General features: G+C 44.9%; 1 protein-coding gene across 1 annotated transcript in view; it reads left to right on the top strand.

Annotated features, from left to right (window-relative positions):
* The window catches only part of ADAMTS12 (ADAM metallopeptidase with thrombospondin type 1 motif 12), a 138,127-nt gene that overhangs the window by 90,990 nt on the left and 24,804 nt on the right, over positions 1-22,333 (top strand). The window contains exons 9-14 of the mRNA XM_044431052.1: positions 1,732-1,876; positions 2,043-2,135; positions 4,059-4,204; positions 5,912-6,081; positions 9,259-9,392; positions 15,369-15,489. Of these exons, the coding sequence (XP_044286987.1) occupies positions 1,732-1,876; positions 2,043-2,135; positions 4,059-4,204; positions 5,912-6,081; positions 9,259-9,392; positions 15,369-15,489 (809 nt within the window). The remainder of the gene's footprint in view (positions 1-1,731; positions 1,877-2,042; positions 2,136-4,058; positions 4,205-5,911; positions 6,082-9,258; positions 9,393-15,368; positions 15,490-22,333) is intronic.

Below are 22,333 nucleotides of genomic sequence, written 5' to 3'. Positions count from 1 at the left end.
CCCCCCCCCCCACCGCAGCGCACACGCACCCACGCTCCCTGCCCCAGCTCCCGCGCAGGCCCACACGCCCCGCCGGCACCACCTTTCCAGCCCGCGCCCAGCACCAGCCCCTTCCAGCTGGCCCCCTGGTGAAAAAGTTCGAGGACCCCCGATTTAGAGTCTTTCGCTGTCAGTGAACTATCCATACCTGATCAATACATTTCAAACAAAGCACATACTAAAATTGTGCTAAGGGGCTCAAAGTCCATTTATTACTAACAATAATTAGTATGGAAAACAATCTTTGGATCTGTTCTTAATTTTGATCAGAAATATACTTGAAACATATATTTATATCTTGTATAAAAGTTGCAAGAACTAGATACAATTACTTTAGGATTGTTCCCTTTCCTTACTCAAAAATGCGCTAATTATACCGAATCCGATACTGTTTTCTAGACCTCTTCTTGATGTCGTTACACAATATTTTGCACATTCACGGATAAGCAGAATTGTTCAAGTATGCTTCTGACCTCCCATTTGTTCATAACCCAATTAGCCTTTTAGCCTAGATGATAAGACTTTAACTGCATTTTCTCTTTGGATACCATCCAGCTCATCTTTACAATTTCCTATGCCTGCTTGAGTTTTTGTATGTTTTCCCCAGTGATACAATTACTAGTTTTTATTGACATATACTTTTCAATATTTCAGGGATTCATTATTCAACATTTGGCATTTGCATTGCATAAAAACACATCTCATCCTGGTTTAAGAGAGTTAGGTTAGTAACTTCTCAATAGCTTTCGTAAGAAGGCTGTTACACAAGATCAACTATTGCCATTTTTTCCCTTCGTCTTTCCCAGCATTACTTGGAGATGACAGGAAGTGAATTAGAAAGCTTCTGGATGTAAGCATTTGCTGTAGTTCCTTCCCAGAATGGGGTTGCTGTAAGAAGATAAGGAGTAATATGAAGTGCCAGTGCTGTTTTCAGGGACCTTCGTGTGTTCTTTGTGGTGTTTAGTTCTCTCTCTCTCCCCCCAGTATTTTTGTAACCTACCCTCCTTCCAATTCTGAAACACAAGGTGACTAAGAACCCAAAACAATAAAGCAACCATAAAAATAAGGATCAATAACACTCACAATAACATGTTGCAGAACACCAGTGATAAATCTCTCTAGGACTACATCAAGATCCATATACCTGAAAAAATTGATTGTCTTCCGTCTGTATTAAGTGTCCATTGTAGTAATTATCTGAATCATCTCATTAGCTGATCATCTTTCTGAAAACAGTGAGCAAAACAGGATGCTGTGATCCAGCTGGTGTCTGACCAGCACTGAATAGAACAGTGTTTTCATCTCCTACACCCAGTTCCATATAGTGCTTCTGTGAAAACAACCTAATACAGTCAGCACTGAGAGTCCAGCTTGTGGGGAGCCCTTCTTTATTCGTTTTTCTGCTTTTGGTCCTCCCACTCTTGGCACAGAACAGCCTTCCCCAACCTGGTGCCCTCCAGATGTTTTGGACTGCAGCTGCCAGCATTCCTGGCTATGGGCCCTGGTAAGAGTTGATGTGCAAAACATTTAGAGAGCAGCAGGTTGGGGAAGGGGGGAAGCTGTCATTTTTGACTTTCCCTCAGGTCAGAGAGGCTGCTTCAGTAGAATGCCACAAAATTAGAGTTGAGTATGGTTGGTTTTAGTTGAAGCCTTCAAAACATGTTAAGAATTAACACCACATATCAAATTCAGCCGAGGATGGGGCTTCTGCCTGGATGATGTTCCAAAGAAGAAAGACCTGAAGCCTACTTTCATCGCACCTGGCGTGATTTATGATGTGAACCATCAGTGCCAACTGCAGTATGGACCCAACGCAACCTTCTGTGATCAAGTGGATGTAAGTTCAGCACCATTCCCTCCCGACTCCCCATTTCGCAACAGAGGAATCAAGCTTCTGTTCCCTAGTGGGACATGGCCCCATTGCAATAAGGCGAGAATTAGCCCATGCACAGGAAAGGGTTTACGCTGACTGCCAACATGTGAAGTTGTTGTTGTTCCTGCAGAATATTTGCCAGACCCTGTGGTGCTTTGTGAAAGGCTCTTGTCGGTCAAAACTGGATGCTGCAGCAGATGGAACAAGATGTGGAGAGAATAAGGTGACTATAAGATTCTCTCCTAGGAAAAGGCAAGAATGGAAAATGTGAATTGGAGAACTAGGTGAGGCTTTTATCGTGCAGTAGCAGAGTTTTATGGGGTTAGGTTATAGATGTTGACATCTTCCATTTTTAGTCCTCCCTTGTTTTCCTACCACTTCTTCCATCTTTTTTCTTTCTAGAAAAAATCATAAAGGGTACAATCCTATGGTCCCTGGAGAGTGTTCCAGAGACCACAGGATGTTAAGATTTCCTCAGGAGAGGAAAATTACGCAAGATCCGTACTCCTGCGCCCACTTCCTTGTGGCCAACACAGTGAAGAACCATGCTGGCTGCTTCCTGTGGTTGTAACCTTGCAGGTGACCTTGTAGAGGTCAAACAGGAGGCATTTCAGGGGTGGGGCATGAACAGGGAGAGAAGCAGCCGTGATTTGCAGAACCCAACGGCATCACCAGTGCTCGTTCTCACATATGGCTGGTAAGTGAGCTCAGAGGCCCATCTAACTTCCGGGGTTTTGGCAAAGAAGGACAGGAGATGAAATTGCCTTTGTCCTCCTCCTGCTGGAAGCAGCCCAGCCAGGCATAGGATTCTTAAATGCCGCCGAGGTCAGAGGCTTCCACCTAACTAGGAACAATCTCTCAGGGTTGCACTCTAAGGAAGGAAAGATTGAAGAGCCACATGGCAGCTTTGGATGCACCTTTAGTGCTGGACGTGTTTGATCGGTGCTTCAAGAGCTGGATCAAAAGAAAGTGGCTTTCCTGACACATCTGTTCTTTTGCCTGCTGCAGGCTGCATTCAGTCACATTCTCCTGCATTCGTATTTTGCTGTGATGCCAGTCTGAAGCCCTGGTTCTGTCTGACTTTTTCATAAAGTCATCATTGTACAATTGCCTTTATTTTCCCAGTGAGGAAGGCAAGAAACCAGCTTTCTTTCCAGTCAGTGCTGGTTCTTCCAGCAGCAGGAGTTTAGATGCCATCAGATCACACATTTAATTCCTGGGTTACATTGACAACTGAATAGAAGAGAGTCCAGAGCCTTCTTCTGCAAGCCAGCACAGGTGCTAGACTCTGGATAGGGCTGTTGATGGACTCCTGCCTCAACCCTGCCGCTAAAGCCCCCCTTAACCAAAGCCCCTCCCCCCAATATTCGTTCTTTTGCTCCTCCTCCTCATCACCCGGGCTGGCTGGCCTCGATGGTAAAGCATTGCAGTCTGGTCAGACCTTCATTTTAAACGCACACCCATGTTAAACATTTCCTTTTTTAACTAGCCTTTTGAGTGGCTACAGTTTGAACCAATCAGATGGTACCTTTACAGAGGCTTGGCCAGTGAGGGCACAGGAGGATGCAAAGTCCACCCTGTGTCCTCAATGGCTGGGTTGCCGGGATGTCTCATTTGTTCAGATCACAGCCATGAGTTGTAGGACTTTTTCTGCGTCAGCATGTGCAAGATGGCACCCTAAGGCTGCCATCCTATACTCACTATTAAATGTAAACCCTATTACACTTAATAGCACTTAACCTCGGCATCAGTTTGCACAGTAAATATAATTGTAAATAAAACTGCCAAGTTAGACCATGGATTTCACATATATTTTTTCTCTATAAAGTAAAGCAGGAGGGATGAGGAAGAATGTTCAAATACCATCCTTTCGTTAATAATTAGATTAAATTCAATGTTTTGATTTGTTTGTTTTCATATTTCATATGTGTGTGCATCTGCACACGCGCACACATACTGTACATATGGAGCTCCTATATCATGTGTAGTTTGGCCTCAGTTTTTAAAAAATGCCCACAGTGTTCAGGACCTGAAAGGCGATCCCTTTAGACCAGTTTCCAGCAAGCCGCTGTGGAAGAGGGTCTTGTAGTGCCAGCGTGTTGTCTTGTCTTTTCTGACCTGCCGCATTTCCTGTTTTATTGTTCAGTGGTGCTTCACAGGTGAGTGCATCACGGTGGGCAAGAACCCCGAAGCAGTTCACGGCGGATGGGGATCATGGTCCTCGTGGTCCCACTGCACACGGACATGTGGGGCTGGTGTTCAGACTGCTGAGAGACAATGTAATAATCCAGAGTAAGTCCCACGCCTGGCTGTTCCCTCTAATTCTTTGACATTTTGTTTGTAACTCAGGCAGTCTGGTCCCAGTACATCCTAAGGAAAGTCTCATCTCATAGGTCCCATGATGTGCATTAAGATCTTCAAAAGAGCCCACCCCCTTTACGTTCCATCTTCCCCTGCATGGACATACAGGGATGCCTGAACCTTCAGCTTCCTCACAGAAACTCCCTGTCAAGGGAAAGCATACCCGAGGGATTGGGCACCCATCATACACATGTTTAGACTGAATAAAGTCCCACAACTCCCAGCATGCCCTATCTGACCAAGCTGGCTGGGGAATGCTGGGAGTTGTAGGCTCTTTTGTATCTTTGGAAACCACATATAAAAGATTGGTGATAGCTATTGTGAAACCCGTTTGAACAGGAGAGGTAACCTGCAGTTGTTGACCTAATGACAAAGGCCACCTGCAAGGGATCAGTTGAGATTTCTGTTTGGGGCAAGTTGGCAGCCCACTGGGAAGGAGGGGTCAGAGCTGTCCAGTTTGGCCTTTGACCACTCTCAGCAGCAACATGACAAAAAGGTTCCTCAGCCCTGATCTACATCATCCTTTTCTGGAGGATCTAATGCTGGGAGAGGAGCTTGCAGCTGAAACCCATCGGTCAAATGGATGTGTCTTGGGGAATGTTCACATACCATATTTCTTGCCGTTGGGTTGTCATTAAAGGCACAAGAGAGGACCTTAAAAAGTGCAGCAACCCAATACCCATCATCAATAGTAATGGCAGTCATTACTATGACTGATGATAACTTTCCTTAGTAATTGCTGAGCATATAACACCAGTCCTGGCCTGCTTGCACTGGCTGCCTATATGCTTCCAAGCCTGATTCAGGGTGCTTCTTTTCACCTATAAAGCCCTGTCTACCCAGACACAGCAATCAAGATTTGGGACCTGCTTCTGACTGCCGCCTCAGAGGGAGGCGCTATTTGTGGAAACAAGGAAAAGGGTCTTTTCAGTGCTGCCCCCGCCCCGTTATGGAACAAGTTCCTCAGTGAGGCCCACTTTTCAGCATACGGTTAAGACTGTCCTCTACTGCACCACAATTAATAGTTTACTGGAGCTAGGTTAGTTTCTTACATCAGGTCCTGAGATGTACCTTGTTTAAGTTATTGGAATTTTATATGTGGTTTACATTTTTTATTGCAACCTTTATACTGTGCTTTATCATGTGGTGTATTTTAGATTGTATGTTTAACAGATTGCTGTAAACTGCACAGAGAGCTTCACCTATTGAACACGACAGAAGATTAAAAAGTAAAATAAATATAATAAATAAATATAAGTGGAAGTGGAACTTTCATGAACAAGCACAGTATGCCTCTTAAAGAGAGATGCTGGTAGCAACAGAGAAATCTTTTGGCAGTGACCTTCAAGCCTTGCTTGTGGTTGGGTGCAGCTGGAAAAAGGATGCCAAAAGATGAACTATGGTTTGATCCAATAAAAGCCAGTGGGATATCCTGGGTTGGAATGTCAGACAGAAAGAACCTGTTTCAACCCCCATCTACCCTTTTAGACTGTCCCGCCTGGTAAAATTGCTGCAAAGATAAAACCAGGGGAGTGGGAGGAAAGCACATGCAGATTGCCTTGGAGGGAAGGCAGAAAATAAACATCATAAGTAAATGTGAATGTTTCTGATTGCCACAACTGCCAATGTCTCTTTTAGGCCACAGTTTGGGGGAAAGTATTGCACTGGCCAGAGGAAGCGCTATCGCATGTGTAACATCAAGCCCTGCCCAAGAGCCACGCCAAACTTTCGTCAAATGCAATGCAGTGAATTTGATACGGTTGCCTACAGAAATGAATTCTATGAATGGATTCCAGTTTATAATACAGGTAGGGCAGGAGGAATCACCCTTTTCTGGTGGTGAAAGCAAATGTCAAGCTGTTGGGATTAAATGTTTTCCTGCAACACCGAGAAAGCTGAGCAAGGTGAAAGACCCTGTTCTAGGAAGAGAAAGTTCTCAAAATGGAAAGGAGACACTAAAAAAAGCAGAGGTATATTTTTATGTCTCTTTTGATATGCCTGTGTGCCACTGGCCTGGTGCACCATTTGGTGAAAAAGCAGGATTTGGACTACACAAATCAAGCAAAGAGCCTTGCAGTACACACCTTGCAGGGTATTGATCTTCCCGGCTTGCCATTCCAGGATGTAGTAGCTCTACCACTGAGCTACAGCTCTTCTCAGGTCTTCTCTGCCTTTCATCTGTATTTGCAGTTGTTCATGCCTTCAGTTACTCTCACAGATTACCAAATACTAAAATTAATACCAGTCCAAGGTATTTATCCAGCCAAACTGTGTATGCATTGTAGAGCTGAGGGGGAAGCAGTGCTTAGAAAGTCTGGGACAAAATTCAATGGGTGGACCTAATTTTGGGAACTCCATTACATTCAGTCCCAGAAGGACAGCCAAGCTACTGAGGGGTAGCCAGGTTGATCCTTGATATAGTAACAAAGCTTTCTTTTTTTCATGTGGTAAAAGAAAGTTAGACGGCTAGCCACCTCATATTTAAATGCACATCACCTGGTGTGTCTTAAAATTTTGTTCATTCCTCAAAGCACTCTGATTATAAGGGCAGCCCTTTGCAAATGGATGGCGAAAATTATGTTTCTGCTTCAATGTATTGTATCAGTCTTCCTCAACTTGGTGCTCTCCAGATGGTTTTACTTTCATCTCCCATTAGCCCAACAGATGGCTAAGGATGCCAGGAGTCATAGTGGACATGGGTCTAGCTTTAAGCTGCATTAACTGGTCTGATTCCCAGCTCTCTGAAAATGCTACGCAGAGATTCAGGAGACCCCACTGAATGGGGTGAGCTGTGGTGTGGGAGAGGAGGGAGAAATCCCTCAAAGGTGGTGGAGGGACCTTTGGCAAATGTAAGACAAATATTGGGCCTGGAGGCCACCTGTTTAGGAAGGACTGTATTAAGTGTAGACTTCTGATGCACACACATTCATTGTGTGGAGTGACTGGCTACAGTTAAAATGCATAATTTCTTGCTCAGATACTTGATAACAAGGAAGTCTCTGAGCGGTACCGTTAAGGGAGAGCTTCTGTCTGTGTCAACGTAGCTTAGATTACTGTTTAAATGAAGACAGAGCCGTTTCACCCTCACAGATGTCTATAAATAAATAAAACTTGCTGGCACTGAATTTCCACTCAGAGCTTTCCAAATTGTGTTCTGGAGAATTCTTAGGGTTTCCCTGGAAACATATCAGGGGTTCATGAATAAGATCAGTGACAGCAGAGAATCTTCCTCAAGAGGCAGCTTTGCCAACTGTTCCTGATCTCCTGAGGTGCGCGCAGGCAGGGACGGTTCTTCCATGAGGTGCTGAAGGCTGTTTGAACTTGATGTGCACCCCAGAATCAGCTGCCACAACCACAGCATTGCAGGACACTATTGTTTCTCAGCAAACAAGGAGGGGGGGGGGCAAAGGGTTTTCTGAAGACAGGAGCTTTGGGGTACAGGGTCATGACTCTTTTATAATGCATCTTGTTTCTGATATTCAGACTGTAAGCCCCATACTCAGACTATAAGCCCCATATTCAGGCTATAAGCTTATGTTGCCAAACTGGCTGTGCACACACGCACACACAGACACACACATGCAAATGAACACACATGCACATAGGAGGAAAGAATCCACATGCTTTGGATTTACAGAAGTACAAAGCACTTTGAAGGGAGGTGGAACTGGAGAGGACACCATGCAATGACTGAGAAAAGCTGACTCTTTGCAGATGGATGCGTGGCTGACTGAGATCTTGTGCAAACGCATTTTGCACTGATCCATTTTCGATCCTGTTTGCACATTCTAAACTTCAGAAATGCTGTCCAGGAAATTGCCATCATACCTGTTTGCCATATGTAAGTGGAATGCTGTAAGCATCACTTACTTTCAGGCATTGATTCATTCAAATACATGCACTGCTGAATTATAAGTAAGGCTAAAGAGCATGACAATTTGAGCTGAGCAAATAGTCCGGTCAATACTTGGATGGGAGATTGGAAGCAGCTCATAACCCTCGCTGTGCTTCCGAAGGAAGGAAGAGCAAGTCCACGTGTGCAAAATTAGTAACTGGCTAATGTTGAGGCGGAATTAAAATGAACAGAGGGAGAGAGCGACAGAGAGCCAAAGACTACAAATAAAACCAATTAACAGCTTAGTAATGAGCAAGGTAGCAAAAACAAGGTGCAATTTTTAAAATGTTCCTGCTGTTTCCTGGCTGAATCTTTTAAAGATAGCAACTTGTTTTTTTTGCTACCTAGCAGGAATACATTTCCTTCTGCTGTAATGTTGTTGTTGTTGTTAGTCGCAAAGTCGTGTCCGACCCATTGCAACCCCATGGACAACATTCCCCCAGGCTTTCCTGTCCTCCACCATCCCCCGGAGTCCACCTAAGCTCATGCCGACTGCTTCAGTGACTCCATCCAGCCACCTCATTCTCTGCCCTCCCCTTCTTCTTTTGCCCTCCATTCTGCCCAGCATTAGGCTCTTCTCCAGGGAGTCCTTCCTCCTCATTAGGTGGCCAAAGTATTTGAGTTTCTGCTGTAATAGCTACGCTCAAATGCCACAGGAGGAAAACTTCATGTGTATGATAAATGCCATGCTTCCTTCATTTAATAAGAGCATCACTGAGAATGAAATTGCTCCTGAAGGCACTTGCACAAATAGGCCGATACTGGCAGGTCTTATGGCCGTTCCAGGAGCCAACCAGATGCTTTCCAAATTGGTTCATGTGGGTCTCATTACACCCCTTACACATTCCACAAGTAGAAATTGCAGGATGATTGCAGTACAGACCAAATTGGCATTTGTAGCCCCAGATTCTGCAATAAATTTCTTTTAATGGAAGTAGGAGCTTGCTGTAATCTGCACCCAAGGTACTTATTTATTGTTATAACTAGTTTTAAATTACTAATACATAGCATTGCGTGCTTATAATACTACCTTATTAATGTAGCTTAAAATATATTTTATTGATATAGCTGTTGGGTTTCCCTCCTCCAGCTAATCCCTGTGAGCTACAGTGCCGCCCTGTAAACAACCACTTTTCAGAGAAAATGCTAGATGCTGTTATCGATGGTACGCCTTGCTTTGAAGGGAACAACAGCAGAGACGTCTGTCTTAATGGCATGTGTAAGGTATTGGGTATGTTTCCTTTATACACTACGGGTTTACGGGCCTCAAAAGGGCCATCAGGTTTATAATCTTCACTACTGAGACTGTTCCATATGTTCCCAGTGGAGACACAACCCAAACGCTTATGTCCTGGTGTGTGGTTGGGAGGGTCTGTGAGCTGGATGGGATAATGGGAGGGAATTTCAGGGCTTCTTGGGATGGGGTAGGGATTAGATCATTTTGCATTCCAAATCGATTAGGGTTAAAACTGTAATTCAGTGCACATCGAAGTGGAAATAAATCCCACTGTATTTAGTGGGAGTAGTTCTAAATTAACATGTACAGGACTGAACTGTGAACCAAGCCATGTTCCTCTCAGGAGACGTTGCCTCCTCATTGTAGGACAGGATGATACAGCATAGTTTTGGTGGCTGAACTTTATTCAAAGGCAAATCAGGTGACACTGACCACACTTCAGAAATCATGGCATGTACGCTTAGAAGTTATAAAGTGGTTCACCGGAGCACTAATGGCTATGGCCTGGATGAAGGAATGATCCAGAAATGCGTACGTAGTCACGGTAAGACACTTCCATTTTAGAACATTAGAGGTTCAGAGCACTTAAAGATCCAGGTTCTTGCTACAAGTTTCAAAAAGAAACTATGGTTCACAATTCAAGAGGTGTCCAAGGGAAAAATGGTGGGATGGTGTAACTTGGAGTCCTGCAAGAGCAGGGAGTTGGACTCGATGGCCTTCATGGCCCCTTCCAACTCTACTATTCTATGATTCCATGAAATGCAAGAAGAGCCCCAGGCAAAAATAGAGATGTTCCTAAAAGCAGGATCTCTGTGTTCAAGAACCTTGAACTGACTCGGGTTTCAGGGCCAAGGACAGCTGCATCCAGTCAGAGTTGCACTCATGGAGAAGATCCTTTCACAGGATTGCTACCTGTTCGGTGTCTGGGCCAAACTAAGAGCAGGTCACATGAAATGAGCAGGCCAGCCAACCTCCAGCCACGCGGAGATTCAGGTTGTGAAAGGAATCCGTTTGGGGATTGGATTCATGGAGGGCTCACCAGGAACTGAGCCCCATGCACAATGCCCCTCTTCTGCACCCCATGCAGCTGCAGTGGTACACCTGACATGGAAGGTGGTTGTTCACATGGATGTGGCAAGGAGCACCTGCTGCCCAAGCAGCATCTCCCTCCCATGTCACCGCAGCAGCTTTTGTGCTGCAGAACCGGATGCAGAAGGAGGCTGCCAGTCACACAGCCAGGAAGTCCAATGGCCCTAAGAAACCGTTCCCAGTCTGAGGAACGGAGCCCAAAGAATCCAGTGGATTCACACCTCCAACACAGATTCCTCATGTATCCCTAGTGGAACCCCCTCCCTCCTGATGAGTCCCCATAGAATATTTCTCAGATAATAAATCAGAACCTACTTGAATGCCATAAGAAATCCCACTCTTCTACTGTTCACTCCTCCTCTCTCCAGTTGGCTGAGATGCTGGACAGGGAAGGCTCCCGTGGGCGCAGTGGATCTTTCTTACAGCAGGCCTTGCTTGTCTGACTGTGTGCCTATGTGACCCCCTGCCCTTGCTCATCCAAGACTCTGGGCCAAAGGTGTGAAGCGTTTTAAGGTCAAGCCCAGCACTTTGAATTGGGCTCAGAAACAGACCTGTAGCCAGTAGAGCTGGCACTTCAGAGGAAGCCGAATACATTGCAGTGGCTGACCCTGTAGTTTGCTGGAGCTTGTTATGAATGTGAAGTGAGGTTTCTGCTGGTCTGAATGATCGTTGTTAAAGGGGTCTGAGACCGTGAAAATGGAACTATTTGCAAATACTCTTAATAACAAAGTATATCACAAGAACACTTCAATCATCCTGGAAATCCACTGGAGAATTAGATTTGATGGAAATAGGATTTCAGAGGTGCTAGGTGAACATATTTCTGCAAAAATAACTGTTTTGATAATGGTCCAGTGGGAGGCTGTTTTTAATTCACCAGTGCTGAACAAGTATGATCTTTGAAGATTCACTTATCACTGTGGATGATTACTTCAAGTCAAACAAAGCAAAGGTTTCAACCTGCCCCCACCCATGAAGATGCCCCCCATCTCTTTGTAAGGTCCTGTCAGTTCACTTCCGTTTTGTATTGTTTTAAGGTGCAATGTTTTGGAAAGAGTTGAAAAAATAAAACAATTCAATAGCAACTCTTTTGTTCTGATAGAACCATAATAGGATTTTGTTCAAGATCTCTTGATATAATGAATGGACATCTGGTTGAGCCAATAAACAATAAACTGTAATTCAAATTATTTCCTACAAATGTTGATTAGCTAACATAGTGACTGTCAATTATGGGAAGTGGTGGCAGGGAAATGGATGCTTCTTGTTTAGCTTTGTCCTCACAATTGCCCCAATCCAATGTACTTTTCAACAACACTCTTCACACACACACAGCATATACACCCCCCCCCCACATACATATTTGTCACCAAATAACTCTCTGGATATCCTGCAAGTTTAAACAAATTAAAATCACAGTTCCAATAATGAACAGATCAATAAAACTCATAATAGAAACAGCCCCTTCCCCTCAAAGCAAGCAAGGATGTCAAGCCAGAGAATGGCTGTCATTGCCTTACAGAGAGAGACACAAGACGATATTCTCTGAGCTAAAATAGTGCTGAATATCTGGCTGTGACCCTGTGCAGCCACTTACTAAGTGTGCTCGAAGCATCTGTTTAGTCCTCTCATATGAAAGGGGAAAGTCACATATTTACTTAAATCATTTTATCACATCGAGCAATTAAAAATACATTCAGCATTTTAAATAATGAAAGGAAAACAAAATTCAGCAGCTTAGTAACATTCGCTAAAAGAGCAGAGTTAAATTATCGGCAATTTTAATAGCTTTGGTAAGTAAAAAGGCATTTCTTTAGCATTTAAAATCTATTAAGGGCACGATCCTATGCATATTTAGACAGAAAAAGTCCTACAGCTTCAGCCAGCAGGGCTGGTTGGGACATGCTGTGAACTGTAGGTGCTTCATCTGTCCAACCGTGCATAGGATGTGCCACAAGAGAACACTTACAGCCCCTACTCTGTGACTGACTCCAGACAACGCGACAACTTAGCTCTTGAGTGTGGGTTGTTGCAGAACCATGGATTGTCTGATGTCTGAACCCTGCTGCATTAAGAAGCTATGACTTGTTAACCATGAAAAGCCCATGAACTGAATCCTGTTGCTCTGAAGCAAGAGAAACTGCCTTAAGCGCAGAGTTTTCATCATTTGATGCTCTAAGGAGAAAGGCTCTTAAGAAGGAATGGCGCAGTAGCAGCAGCCATTGGACTGCTCAACTGAAGCCGAAGAAGCAAAGTCTAATACTGCTGACATGAGCAATTACTGCTCTGTGCTATCTCTCTAAATATCCACCCTTCGTCTCAGCGCAATACATCTCCAGCTTCTTAATTAGCTAGCTCAAGTATAGCAATTAAACACTCCAGCTAAATTAGTTTCTTTTGCTCTTGATTTCTGCAACATGCCCAAATTGTACTTCAAAGCTGGCCTTTCTAGTTTGCAATCAAGCTAATAGTTGGAGCATCGGTGTCCGTCTGCCTTGGAAGAGGGAGAGGGGCTTGAAGAACGTTCCAATGGCAGGACCCTCTCCTTCAGCTTTCTTCCATGTGGGCAGCTTGATCCTGTTGTCCCTGTCCTCACCATTCTGTCCCTAGGCATGGAAATGCAAACCTGAAACTTAGAGTAGGCTGTAGTTAGCCGATCGCAGCTACGCAGCAGTGGCCAACGTTCCACCTAACTCTCATCTCACTTTGTAAGAACATAGATTCACAGAATCATACAGTTGGTAGGGGACTAGAAAGTGTGTGCATCTGTGAGTGTATTAGCCTTTGAGATACCTTGGGAACCTTTATTAGCTTTATGTCTCTTTGAAGAGTTTCTTCCACTCAGTTTCAGCTCTAACTGCTGCAGAACTCACAACTGATTATGTAAGTTACTTTGAGGCCTGCCAAATTGTCCATTCATGTCTAATGGAGAGAACAGTTGATTAAGTAAAAGTGCAGCTGTTTTTCTTTTATGGGCCAGTCCGTTGCTAAACTGCAGGGAACAAGCAAACGTGCTCCTGAATGAGAAGTGTGTTCTTACAAACATGCTTTCAAGCTGCCATAAATGCAACCTGCTATGCTCAGATGTCTGGATAGGGAAGCAATTCGCTCAAAGATACATGGACACTGAGACCACAGGTGCAAATATAGAGCAATGGAGCAGAGCAATAATTCCTCGTGTCAGCAGGATTAGATAGTGCTTCAAGATTGCTCAAGGTTCAGGTGAGCAGCTCCGTGGATGGTATAACCACAGTACCCTTCCTGGCCTGTATATGGGTAGCGATCTGGAGACCTTAAGGAATAAGGCATCTGCCATGAGCTAAGTCCTCTCCTTCTTCCCTTAGGTTCCAAAACACTAGACACTCCCTTTGCAAAGATAGGCGCTTTGCAGCTACAAGACAAAGCAACTCCCAAAGCCCTTCAGTGAGCTTGAAAGCTTAGCCTCTGCTCACATCCAGAAAGAGAGTTGAGCCAAACTGGGCCTGCTCCCAAAATCCTTCCCTTTCAGTAACTGCGTGGACTCCACCCTCAGGGTGGGTCTCACTGGTGAAGGGCCAGCCAGCAAGACCCACACATGCCCTCTAACTGGGAAGCTCATTTTCCCCGACACCTCATCACAGGGCCAGGGACTGGGCAAGGCAGCAGCGCCCCCGCCCCCTGTCCTCCTTCGACTCCTACTGTTTCTTCCAAAACATTCCCTCTCCCCTGGTTGGCCTGGGCCCCGTGGGCAGCAACCTTGAGGGTGCTTCAAAGGCCTGTGCTTCTCCCTGGGTTCCCAGAACTGCCATCTGCACTTCTTCCGGGTTTCTTCCTCCTCCTCCAGAATCGCCGTGTAGGACATGGTGGAGTAACCAGCAGGGGTTAAGTTTGCCAGCCGGCATCATTGGTAATGAAAGTGTAGGAGTGATCCTGAGTCATTCTGAGTAATGTGTGACATGTGGTGAAGACTTAGCACAGTGGCAACCTGTAGTGGTCAGAGAACAGTTTCCTACTATAGCAAATTGTAACCATTCAGAATTGTATAAAAGGTTGGTGAACCCTTTCAGGGCCAATTGCTCTTCGTTTGCGATAGACCCTATTCTCTGGAGAACCGTGCGGGGCCACTTGCCATGTTTTATTGGGCGGGCATGCCAAGACCGAACCTGTTTTGCGGCCAACACCAAATGCTGATGACCCTGGGAAGTCTGCCAAGAGTGCCAGCTGGTTTCATGCACCGCAGCATCCTCTTGAGTAGGCTCAGCAAAAGGTTAAAAGAAAACTTAATCTTCCATGATTGTTTTAAACCAGGTTTTATCTATCTTGGTTTAAGAATTGTTAGCTACCTTGAGTATATTTTCTTTAGTGGAGATAAGCAAATAAAAAGCTGTTCTTGTGCCACTGGACTAGCACTGTATTGTTGGTTCTCCCTTTCTAGTCAGACAGACCCCCACCTTGGCTCCTGGGGGATGAACGGGGTGAGTCCCAAGTTAGGGATTAAGACCAGTCCGGGTGTAATACTTCCTCCAGACAGGTGGCTTCTTGAGTTGGGATACCTTCCCATGTCATAGATGGACTCAGTAAGTTATTGCCTTTCCTGAATCTCTTTTGGTTCTGGGGCCAGTAAAAAGGCCCTCCTCTTATCTTGCGATTTCATGCATTTCAAGGTTGGCCCCACCAGGAAAGTGGTGGAATAAGACATGCATAATGAAATTATGCCCTTTTTATTTTTAAAACACTGATTCTTGCTTTATTTTTTATTGCTCACTGCTTATTTATTGGAATTTATTGGGTACAAATGCTATAAATAAAATATAAATAAAAATTTGAGCCAATAATGAAACCATCAGTGACCTAGTAAATAATATTTATTCTTTAAAAATGTCTCTTTTCTCCAGGCTGTTGGCTGTGATTATGAGATTGATTCCAATGCAACTGAAGATCAATGCGGAGTTTGTCTAGGAGATGGTTCCTCTTGCCAGACGGTGAAGATAACATTCAATCAAAGTGAAGGATTAGGTAAAGAAAGGGCTTATCAGATCACTTTGCTTCAGCCATTGTAATACACAACAAGAAAAATGACCTAGGTCAGGGGAGAAAAAGTGGAAATCTTTATAATCGAATAGGAGTTTCAGACATCAAAAAACAGACCTCCACAATATAACTATTTAGCCATGGTAATTAGCCAGTGGTGCAGTTAGTTAAAACAGAAGGTTATAAATGTCTCTATTTTCTCCCTTCCATCTTTTATCCTAGATGTGATAATTCTTTAAGAATGCCTATTTTTCTGTTATAGTGAAGGTATAAAATACCTTTACAGAGGCCCCCAATGTGAAACCTGGAAGCTCTCAGACTTGTTGATCCTTTTTAAATATACATCCATGGATTCATATGAAGTACATCCAGCCTTCTAGCAATCATACAGAAGCATAATCAAAAGTGGGCTTATTTCGACATGGCCCAGTAGCCAAAGTTCTCTAGGCAGTTCACAACTATTAATCAAATACAAAAGAGACAATAAAAATACAAAAGCATTAAAACTAAAAGATGCTTGCTCCTGGGGAGGAAAGCTATGGCAAATCTAGACAGCATACTAAAAAGCAGAGACATCACCCTGCTGACAAAAGTGCGTATAGTCAAGGCTATGGTTTTCCCAGTTGCAATGTATGGCTGTGAAAGCTGGACCATAAGGAAGGCTGAGCGCAAAAGGATTGAGGCCTTTGAATTGTGGTGCTGGAGTAGACTCCTGTGAGTCCCTTGGACCACAAGGCAATCAAACCGGTCAGTCCTGGAGGAGATCAACCCTGACTACTCTTTAGAAGGCCAGATACTGAAGATGAAACTCAAATACTTTGGCCACCTAATGAGAAGGAAGGACTCACTGGAGAAAAGCCTAATGCTGGGAACAATTGACGGCAAAAGAAGAAGGGGACGGCAGAGAATGAGGTGGCTAGATGGAGTCACTGAAGCAGCTGGTGTGAGCTTGAGTGGACTCCGGGGGATGGTGGAGGATAGGAAGGCCTGGAGGAATGTTGTCCATGGGGTCACAGAAACAGAGAAACAGAGTGAGTCAGAAGGGGTCTCCTGGGCCATCTAGTCTGACCCCCAGCTCCAGCTGGATCTGCTCATGACATGCCTACCATGTGCATGTGTAGTCTATCTTTGAATACTGTCACCGACAGGGCCTCAACCACCTGCCATGGAAGCCCATTCCACACCCTCGGGGTCCTAACTGTCAGAAAGTGCTTCCTGGCATCTAAATTGAACTTGGGTTCCCTGAGCTTTGCTCCGTTGGAGCGCGTCCTGCCTTCCTCTGCAGGGGAGAACTGGTCTCTACCCACCTCCGTGTGAGACCCCCTCACATACCTGTATGTCACCAACAGATCCCCTCTGAGTCTCCTCTTCTCCAGGTTGAAGAGACCCAGTTCCCTCAGTCTCGCCTCATACTGCATCCCCCGCGATGGGTTGGGTTGTGATGGGCCAGATGTGACTTTGCAACTAACAACAACAGTAAAATTCTAATGTGCAGATTTGAATTCCAATACACAAAAATCTAAAACCAATACCATGGGGATCCTCCATCAGATATGTGCCACCATGTTTGTGGGTTGTTCCAAGAAGGCTACCTACAGGTTTTCCTACAGTTGGCAGAGCCTCCTCCAAGGGTTTTAATACTCATAGGGATATATGCTGGCAAAGAGATCTGTTGGAAGGTGAACTTGACTCCAAGCTCTTCAGAGTTCTCTGTGTCATGACTTCGTGGGTGGCTCTGTAATTGGTAGGTAGTCAGTTGCTTCAACATTTTATGTGTGCATGGCCAAGCACTGCACCCCGCATCACAGAAACAGAGTAAGTTAGAAGGCTCCTGGGCCATCTAGTCTGACCCCCCCCCCCCAGCTCCAGTCAGCTCCACTCATGATGTGTCCACCATGACTGCCTCATTTTTCACCAGCTGCTTCCAGACCAAGCATGAGGGAGCCATGCATGAAGCTCGTTACAGTGTTCTGAATGGGATGCTAGTAGCATATGGAGTACAGAGGCCAGGCCATCCCTGTCCAGAGAAGGGCATGCTTGACTTCCTGAGAAGGTGGCTCTGTCCTGGGGCAAAGTGAGCCTTTCTGTTAACCGTCTAACAGCCTACCTTCTATGGCTGCCACAGGGGACAAAGCAGCGAAGAGCAGCTGCCACTGCACTTCAGAGAAGGGTCCCAGGGAGGGAGCAGAGGTGGAGTGAGTGGGAACTGGGTGTCATTTGCTGGTCCATCTCCAGCGACAAAATGTCTTGGGCAGCCCTGCTTCTCCAGCTTCTCCGGATGATGTTCTTGAAAGGAGGAGAGTTCAGCCCAATGTTTTCTGCAGTTGATTTAAAAGTTTGCAGCATTTAAGTAAATGTTTCTTTTTAAAAAACAGATGGGGATATGTGGTCCTGCAGATGCTGTTGGACTGCAATACTCATTAGCTTCAGCTAGTGTAGCCTAAAGTGAGGCGATGGGAGTTGTAGTTCAACAATATCCAAAGGGTCATGGGTTCCTCATCCCTGATGTAAATAGTATTTCAAACCAGTATGATTTAATGTCTAAGGCTGCAATCAAATGCACGTTTACCTCTTAAATCCTGCTGAACACAGTGAAACTTACTTTGTAAATTGCTTCATTATGGAAATTGCGTTGTGGGCGGTAAATTGCATCATTATGTTTTTTAAAATTATTTGGTTAAAAATGGAAATTGGAAAGATTATATGCTGGAAAAACTCAGTTAAAAATCAGTGGTGCTTTCTTTGGAGTAAACACAGATGAGATGCAATTGGTTTGATAGTCTAAGAGGGCTTGACAATAACAACCCTGTAGGTTTCCGTTTTCTGGTCTGTAGTTGCTCAGCCATGCCATCCTCCTGGGGTTTGTTGAGTAACCAAAACTGGCTTCTCCTCCTATCAATCAGCCTTTATATGATTGATCCCAGTTCCTGTGTTGTGGTTCCTCCCACGGCTGACCGAATGTGACTGTCCCAGCAAGTCTACCTCAAGGCTCGGCAGAAAAGGAAAACATGCGACAGTTTTTGCATAACTCGTCCTAACTGGAGCTGGACGAGGGCTATGATTCGCAGCCATTGTTTCCGGCCTATTGCCAGGGTGCAGGAGTCGGATATGGGCAGCAAGCAAAAAGACAGGGGTACCACGCCCAGGGCAACAGAACCCAAGGTGAGACAGGACCCAAAGTCCAAAGGCAAGGTTTATTGGCAAGTCCAAGTCACAGTCATTGTACAGGCCAAGGTCAGGAACCAGGAAGACAAACAGAGGTGCTGGTACCTTGACTGGGCAGGTACACAGCAAAGATGCAGGCACAACAGTAAACAGGGAGGCCTGTGACGCTGAGGCAACATGGCAAGGTGAGATACACAGCAAGATGCAGGAGAGCCGGAAAAGGTCAGGCAGGATACAGGCATGACAGCAAACCTGTGATGCTGAGCCAGTTCTGGAGGAAAGAGCTTGCTTGTACTTTGCTCTTCCCCCAGGGGTCCCCGCGGGTGCTCGTCAGGAGGCTGAGTGCTCCAGCAGGGCCTGGGGCCTATCCTGCAAATATATAGGTGGCCACCAGAGCAGCCCAGATCCTGACATCTATTAATATAAAAATTCAATTTCTGTTTACCAGGAAAGGGGACAGAAAGCAGAAATCTTTGAGTTGAGATAGTGGTGGGATTTATTTATTTATTTATTTATTTATTTATTTATTTATTTATTTATTTATTTGGTGAAAAGAGAATCTTACCTCAATTGACTATTTAATTTTCTAATAAAATAACTTCATGCTGATTGAAAAAAGACAGCAAATAGAGAAAGATTCCCATTTGCCATGTCAGCCACCTCATTTTATCTGCGGATTTGCTGCTGCTTTCAGGTTCTGTGGGTCCAGAGTTGCTGTCAAAAAACCTGCAGTGATGCTGGTCTTTAGTTTTTACAGACCTTCAGCATATTTATCAGGGAGCCCTGAATAGGAATATACATGTAGGCTGCTCTCCATTGCAGATGTAGGCTGTTCAATTTCTTAATGAAATGTGGCAATAGGAAAAATAAACTCCTGATTCATTATAGCCCACAAAAACTTAGTACATCTGGTCCTCTTTGATCATTCTTTCATCTTAAATGGGCCTGGGGAAGTATATTTTTCTTCTGAATTTTCCAATCAGATGTGCGCTTACTGCCATGGAACAGTTGTGTCTTCTGAATGGCCTGAGAGAATACTGGAATATATTCTCCAAATGCTTCGCTGCGTTCTTCTTATTGAGGAACATGAAATCTTGTCTAATCTCCAAGGTTGTTACCTGCAGGTTGCCTCTGTGACTAAAATTGTGCTACAGAATATTTTCCTGTTAACTCTCTGGTTATAAGAGTTCTTGTTACTGGAAAATCATCTAATAATACATTGCAGATCACTGTGACAAATTAAAGAAAGATTAGGAATGCTGGTGAGGTAGTGGCAAGGCCAGTCTTTGAGGTGGAGGTGTGTTGGTGCAGTAGTGGGAATCTGCAGGCCTGTGAACCAAATCCAGCCTTCCTGAGGCCCCAGTCTGGCCATCCAGGGTTCTGCAGAAAGCCATTTCCTATCCCCAGCCCCCAACCACTGAAGGTTTGCTGGTTTCCCAGCTTCTGGGCAGTTTTTCCTTTTCTAAAAGGCAAAATGCTTCTCCAAATGTTTAATTACTGACAGTAAGCACTTTAAAATATGCTGGGGATTTCCTACTTTTTCATGTGGGGGAGTGTTTTGTGGTTCTACACCTTTTCCTCCCCCCCCCCACTTTGAATTTGGGGCCGTCCACCATTGGAAGCCAGAAATAACTGAGAGCTTCACCAAAGTGGGATTCTGTGCTTGGATTAGAAGAGGCTACTAGTGCTTCCTTAGAGGGATTGGCTTGGAATTTCATCACTGCCAGGTTGTTTCAATTTGTCATTGGTCCCACATTTTTGGGAGGGCATACCCTGTCTGAAGAAAACTAGCTCCCACTTTTCCACTTCCCCAAAAGTTCTGAAAAAGGGCAGGAAAGGTTCAGGACTTTGAGCAGTCAGGGCCAAAGAAAAAAATTGGGGCAGATGATCTACTGGTGAGGCCCTTTCATAAGCAAAGAGCCCTCACATTTTCACTTTCCCTTGACAGCTCACCATTTGACAGCTGTCAGGAGAGCACAAAGTGAAAATGCAGCTGCTCTGAGTCAAGGTCGACTGTTGGTGACTCCTGCATTTTGACACGAGACACCTCCCAGGTGGTGCTCTGTGTGTGTGTGTGTGTGTGTGTGTGTGTGTGTGTGTGTGTGTGTAGACAGAAATGTTTGCAAACATTTCTTATACCTAATAATTTTTGAAATGCATGGTAAAACAGTGACATCTGCTTGGGCATTTTGCAGTGGCTGTCACTGTGGAGATTGTGACAATTTTTTAGGAGAAAACGCCATGGTGGGCAGTAAAGGACTTAAGATCACAACTGTCAGCATCTGGGCCATGGGCAGCTGACTTGCAGATGGGGCCCTGACCCAGGCAACCAGGGCACAGCACAAGGGTCAGTCCAAGGGCACAGTCACACAGTCCAAAAGTCGGAGCCAGCAAGCACAAGGGCCAAGTCCATTCAGGAGGTAAATGGGGCCAGACAAGCCAGCAAGCCAAGAAGACAAGCTGAGGGAAACAGGTATCTTGAGGGCTGGAGCAAGATCACAGGCAGAGTTCCAGGAACAAAGTCCCAGCATCCACAGCCCAGGAGCACTCAAGCAACTCAGGAAGCCTTTGTTGCCAAGGGAGCTTCTGAAGGGAAGAGTCACTGCTGCTTATATACGTAGCTCTTCCCCAGGACTCCCAGGTGGAGCTCATGAGAGCCCTGGCAGCTGCAGTCGAGTGTGGTAATCCTGCAACTGCCAGGGCTGCTGTGCTGGTCCTTGACCAGCAGAGGGAGTCCTAAAGCTGCCTCCGGTCTTGACAACAATAAACAGCCCTGAGCCAACTATCGCTGGTCCTCCTGACACCTCTTGCCCATGGCTGCAGCTGCTGCTTTTCCTAGCTAGCAGTTCCTAGCTGTTTTTCCCGGCTGCTGCTGTTTTTTCCTAGCCGGCACTCTGAGAAGTGCAATTCATATTAAAAACTGCAACCATGGTGGGATGGAATGAAACAGATTTCTCTTACCTTGGCAACTTGGTTGCTGCAGATAAACTGGAGGATGTACATGGGTGAACTTTGTTTAAGCTCATCCATCTGTGCTTATGGACTCTTTCTCCTTCATGGATGGATGGATGGATGGATGAGCCACTGTGGCACGTGGTTAGAGAGTTAGTTTGCTCATCCATGAAGCTCACTGGGTGGCTTTGGACCAGTCGCTCACTGACCCAGCCTATCCCACAGCACAGGGTTCCTCACAGGAGGAAAAGAGGAAGGATATAAGTACGAAGTCATCAGCATCAGCTCATCTCTCTCTCCTGTTCACTTTCATGCATGGATACCTGCATTTTTAAACAAGTCCAGAGATCCCCTTCTGAATACGTTGTGCCTTTTTCGTTGTCCTACCCCCTCTGCCGCATTGCCAGAAATGAACAGAACACTTTTCCATGGGTGTGAGAATGGTCACTCAACCTTCAATCTTTATTTATTTATTTTATTACATTTTTATACTGCCCCATAGCCATTTGGGCTTTCTGAGCAGTTTACAAATTTAAACATATAAAAACAATAAATAATATTAAATAAACAACGGAGAATAAAAGCAATACAACAAAACATAGACAATTCACAGTGACTATAAAAATAATGCAGACTATAGCAGCAATAAAAACATGATTAAAATAAATCTTAACTAGGAAAATATCAGGAAAATAAAATTTTTGGTGCCAAA

This window comes from Varanus komodoensis, unplaced genomic scaffold (genome assembly GCF_004798865.1).
Source record: "Varanus komodoensis strain SLA01 unplaced genomic scaffold, ASM479886v1 scaffold22, whole genome shotgun sequence".
Lineage (NCBI taxonomy): Eukaryota > Metazoa > Chordata > Lepidosauria > Squamata > Varanidae > Varanus > Varanus komodoensis.
This window is presented reverse-complemented; position numbering and strand designations above follow the sequence as displayed.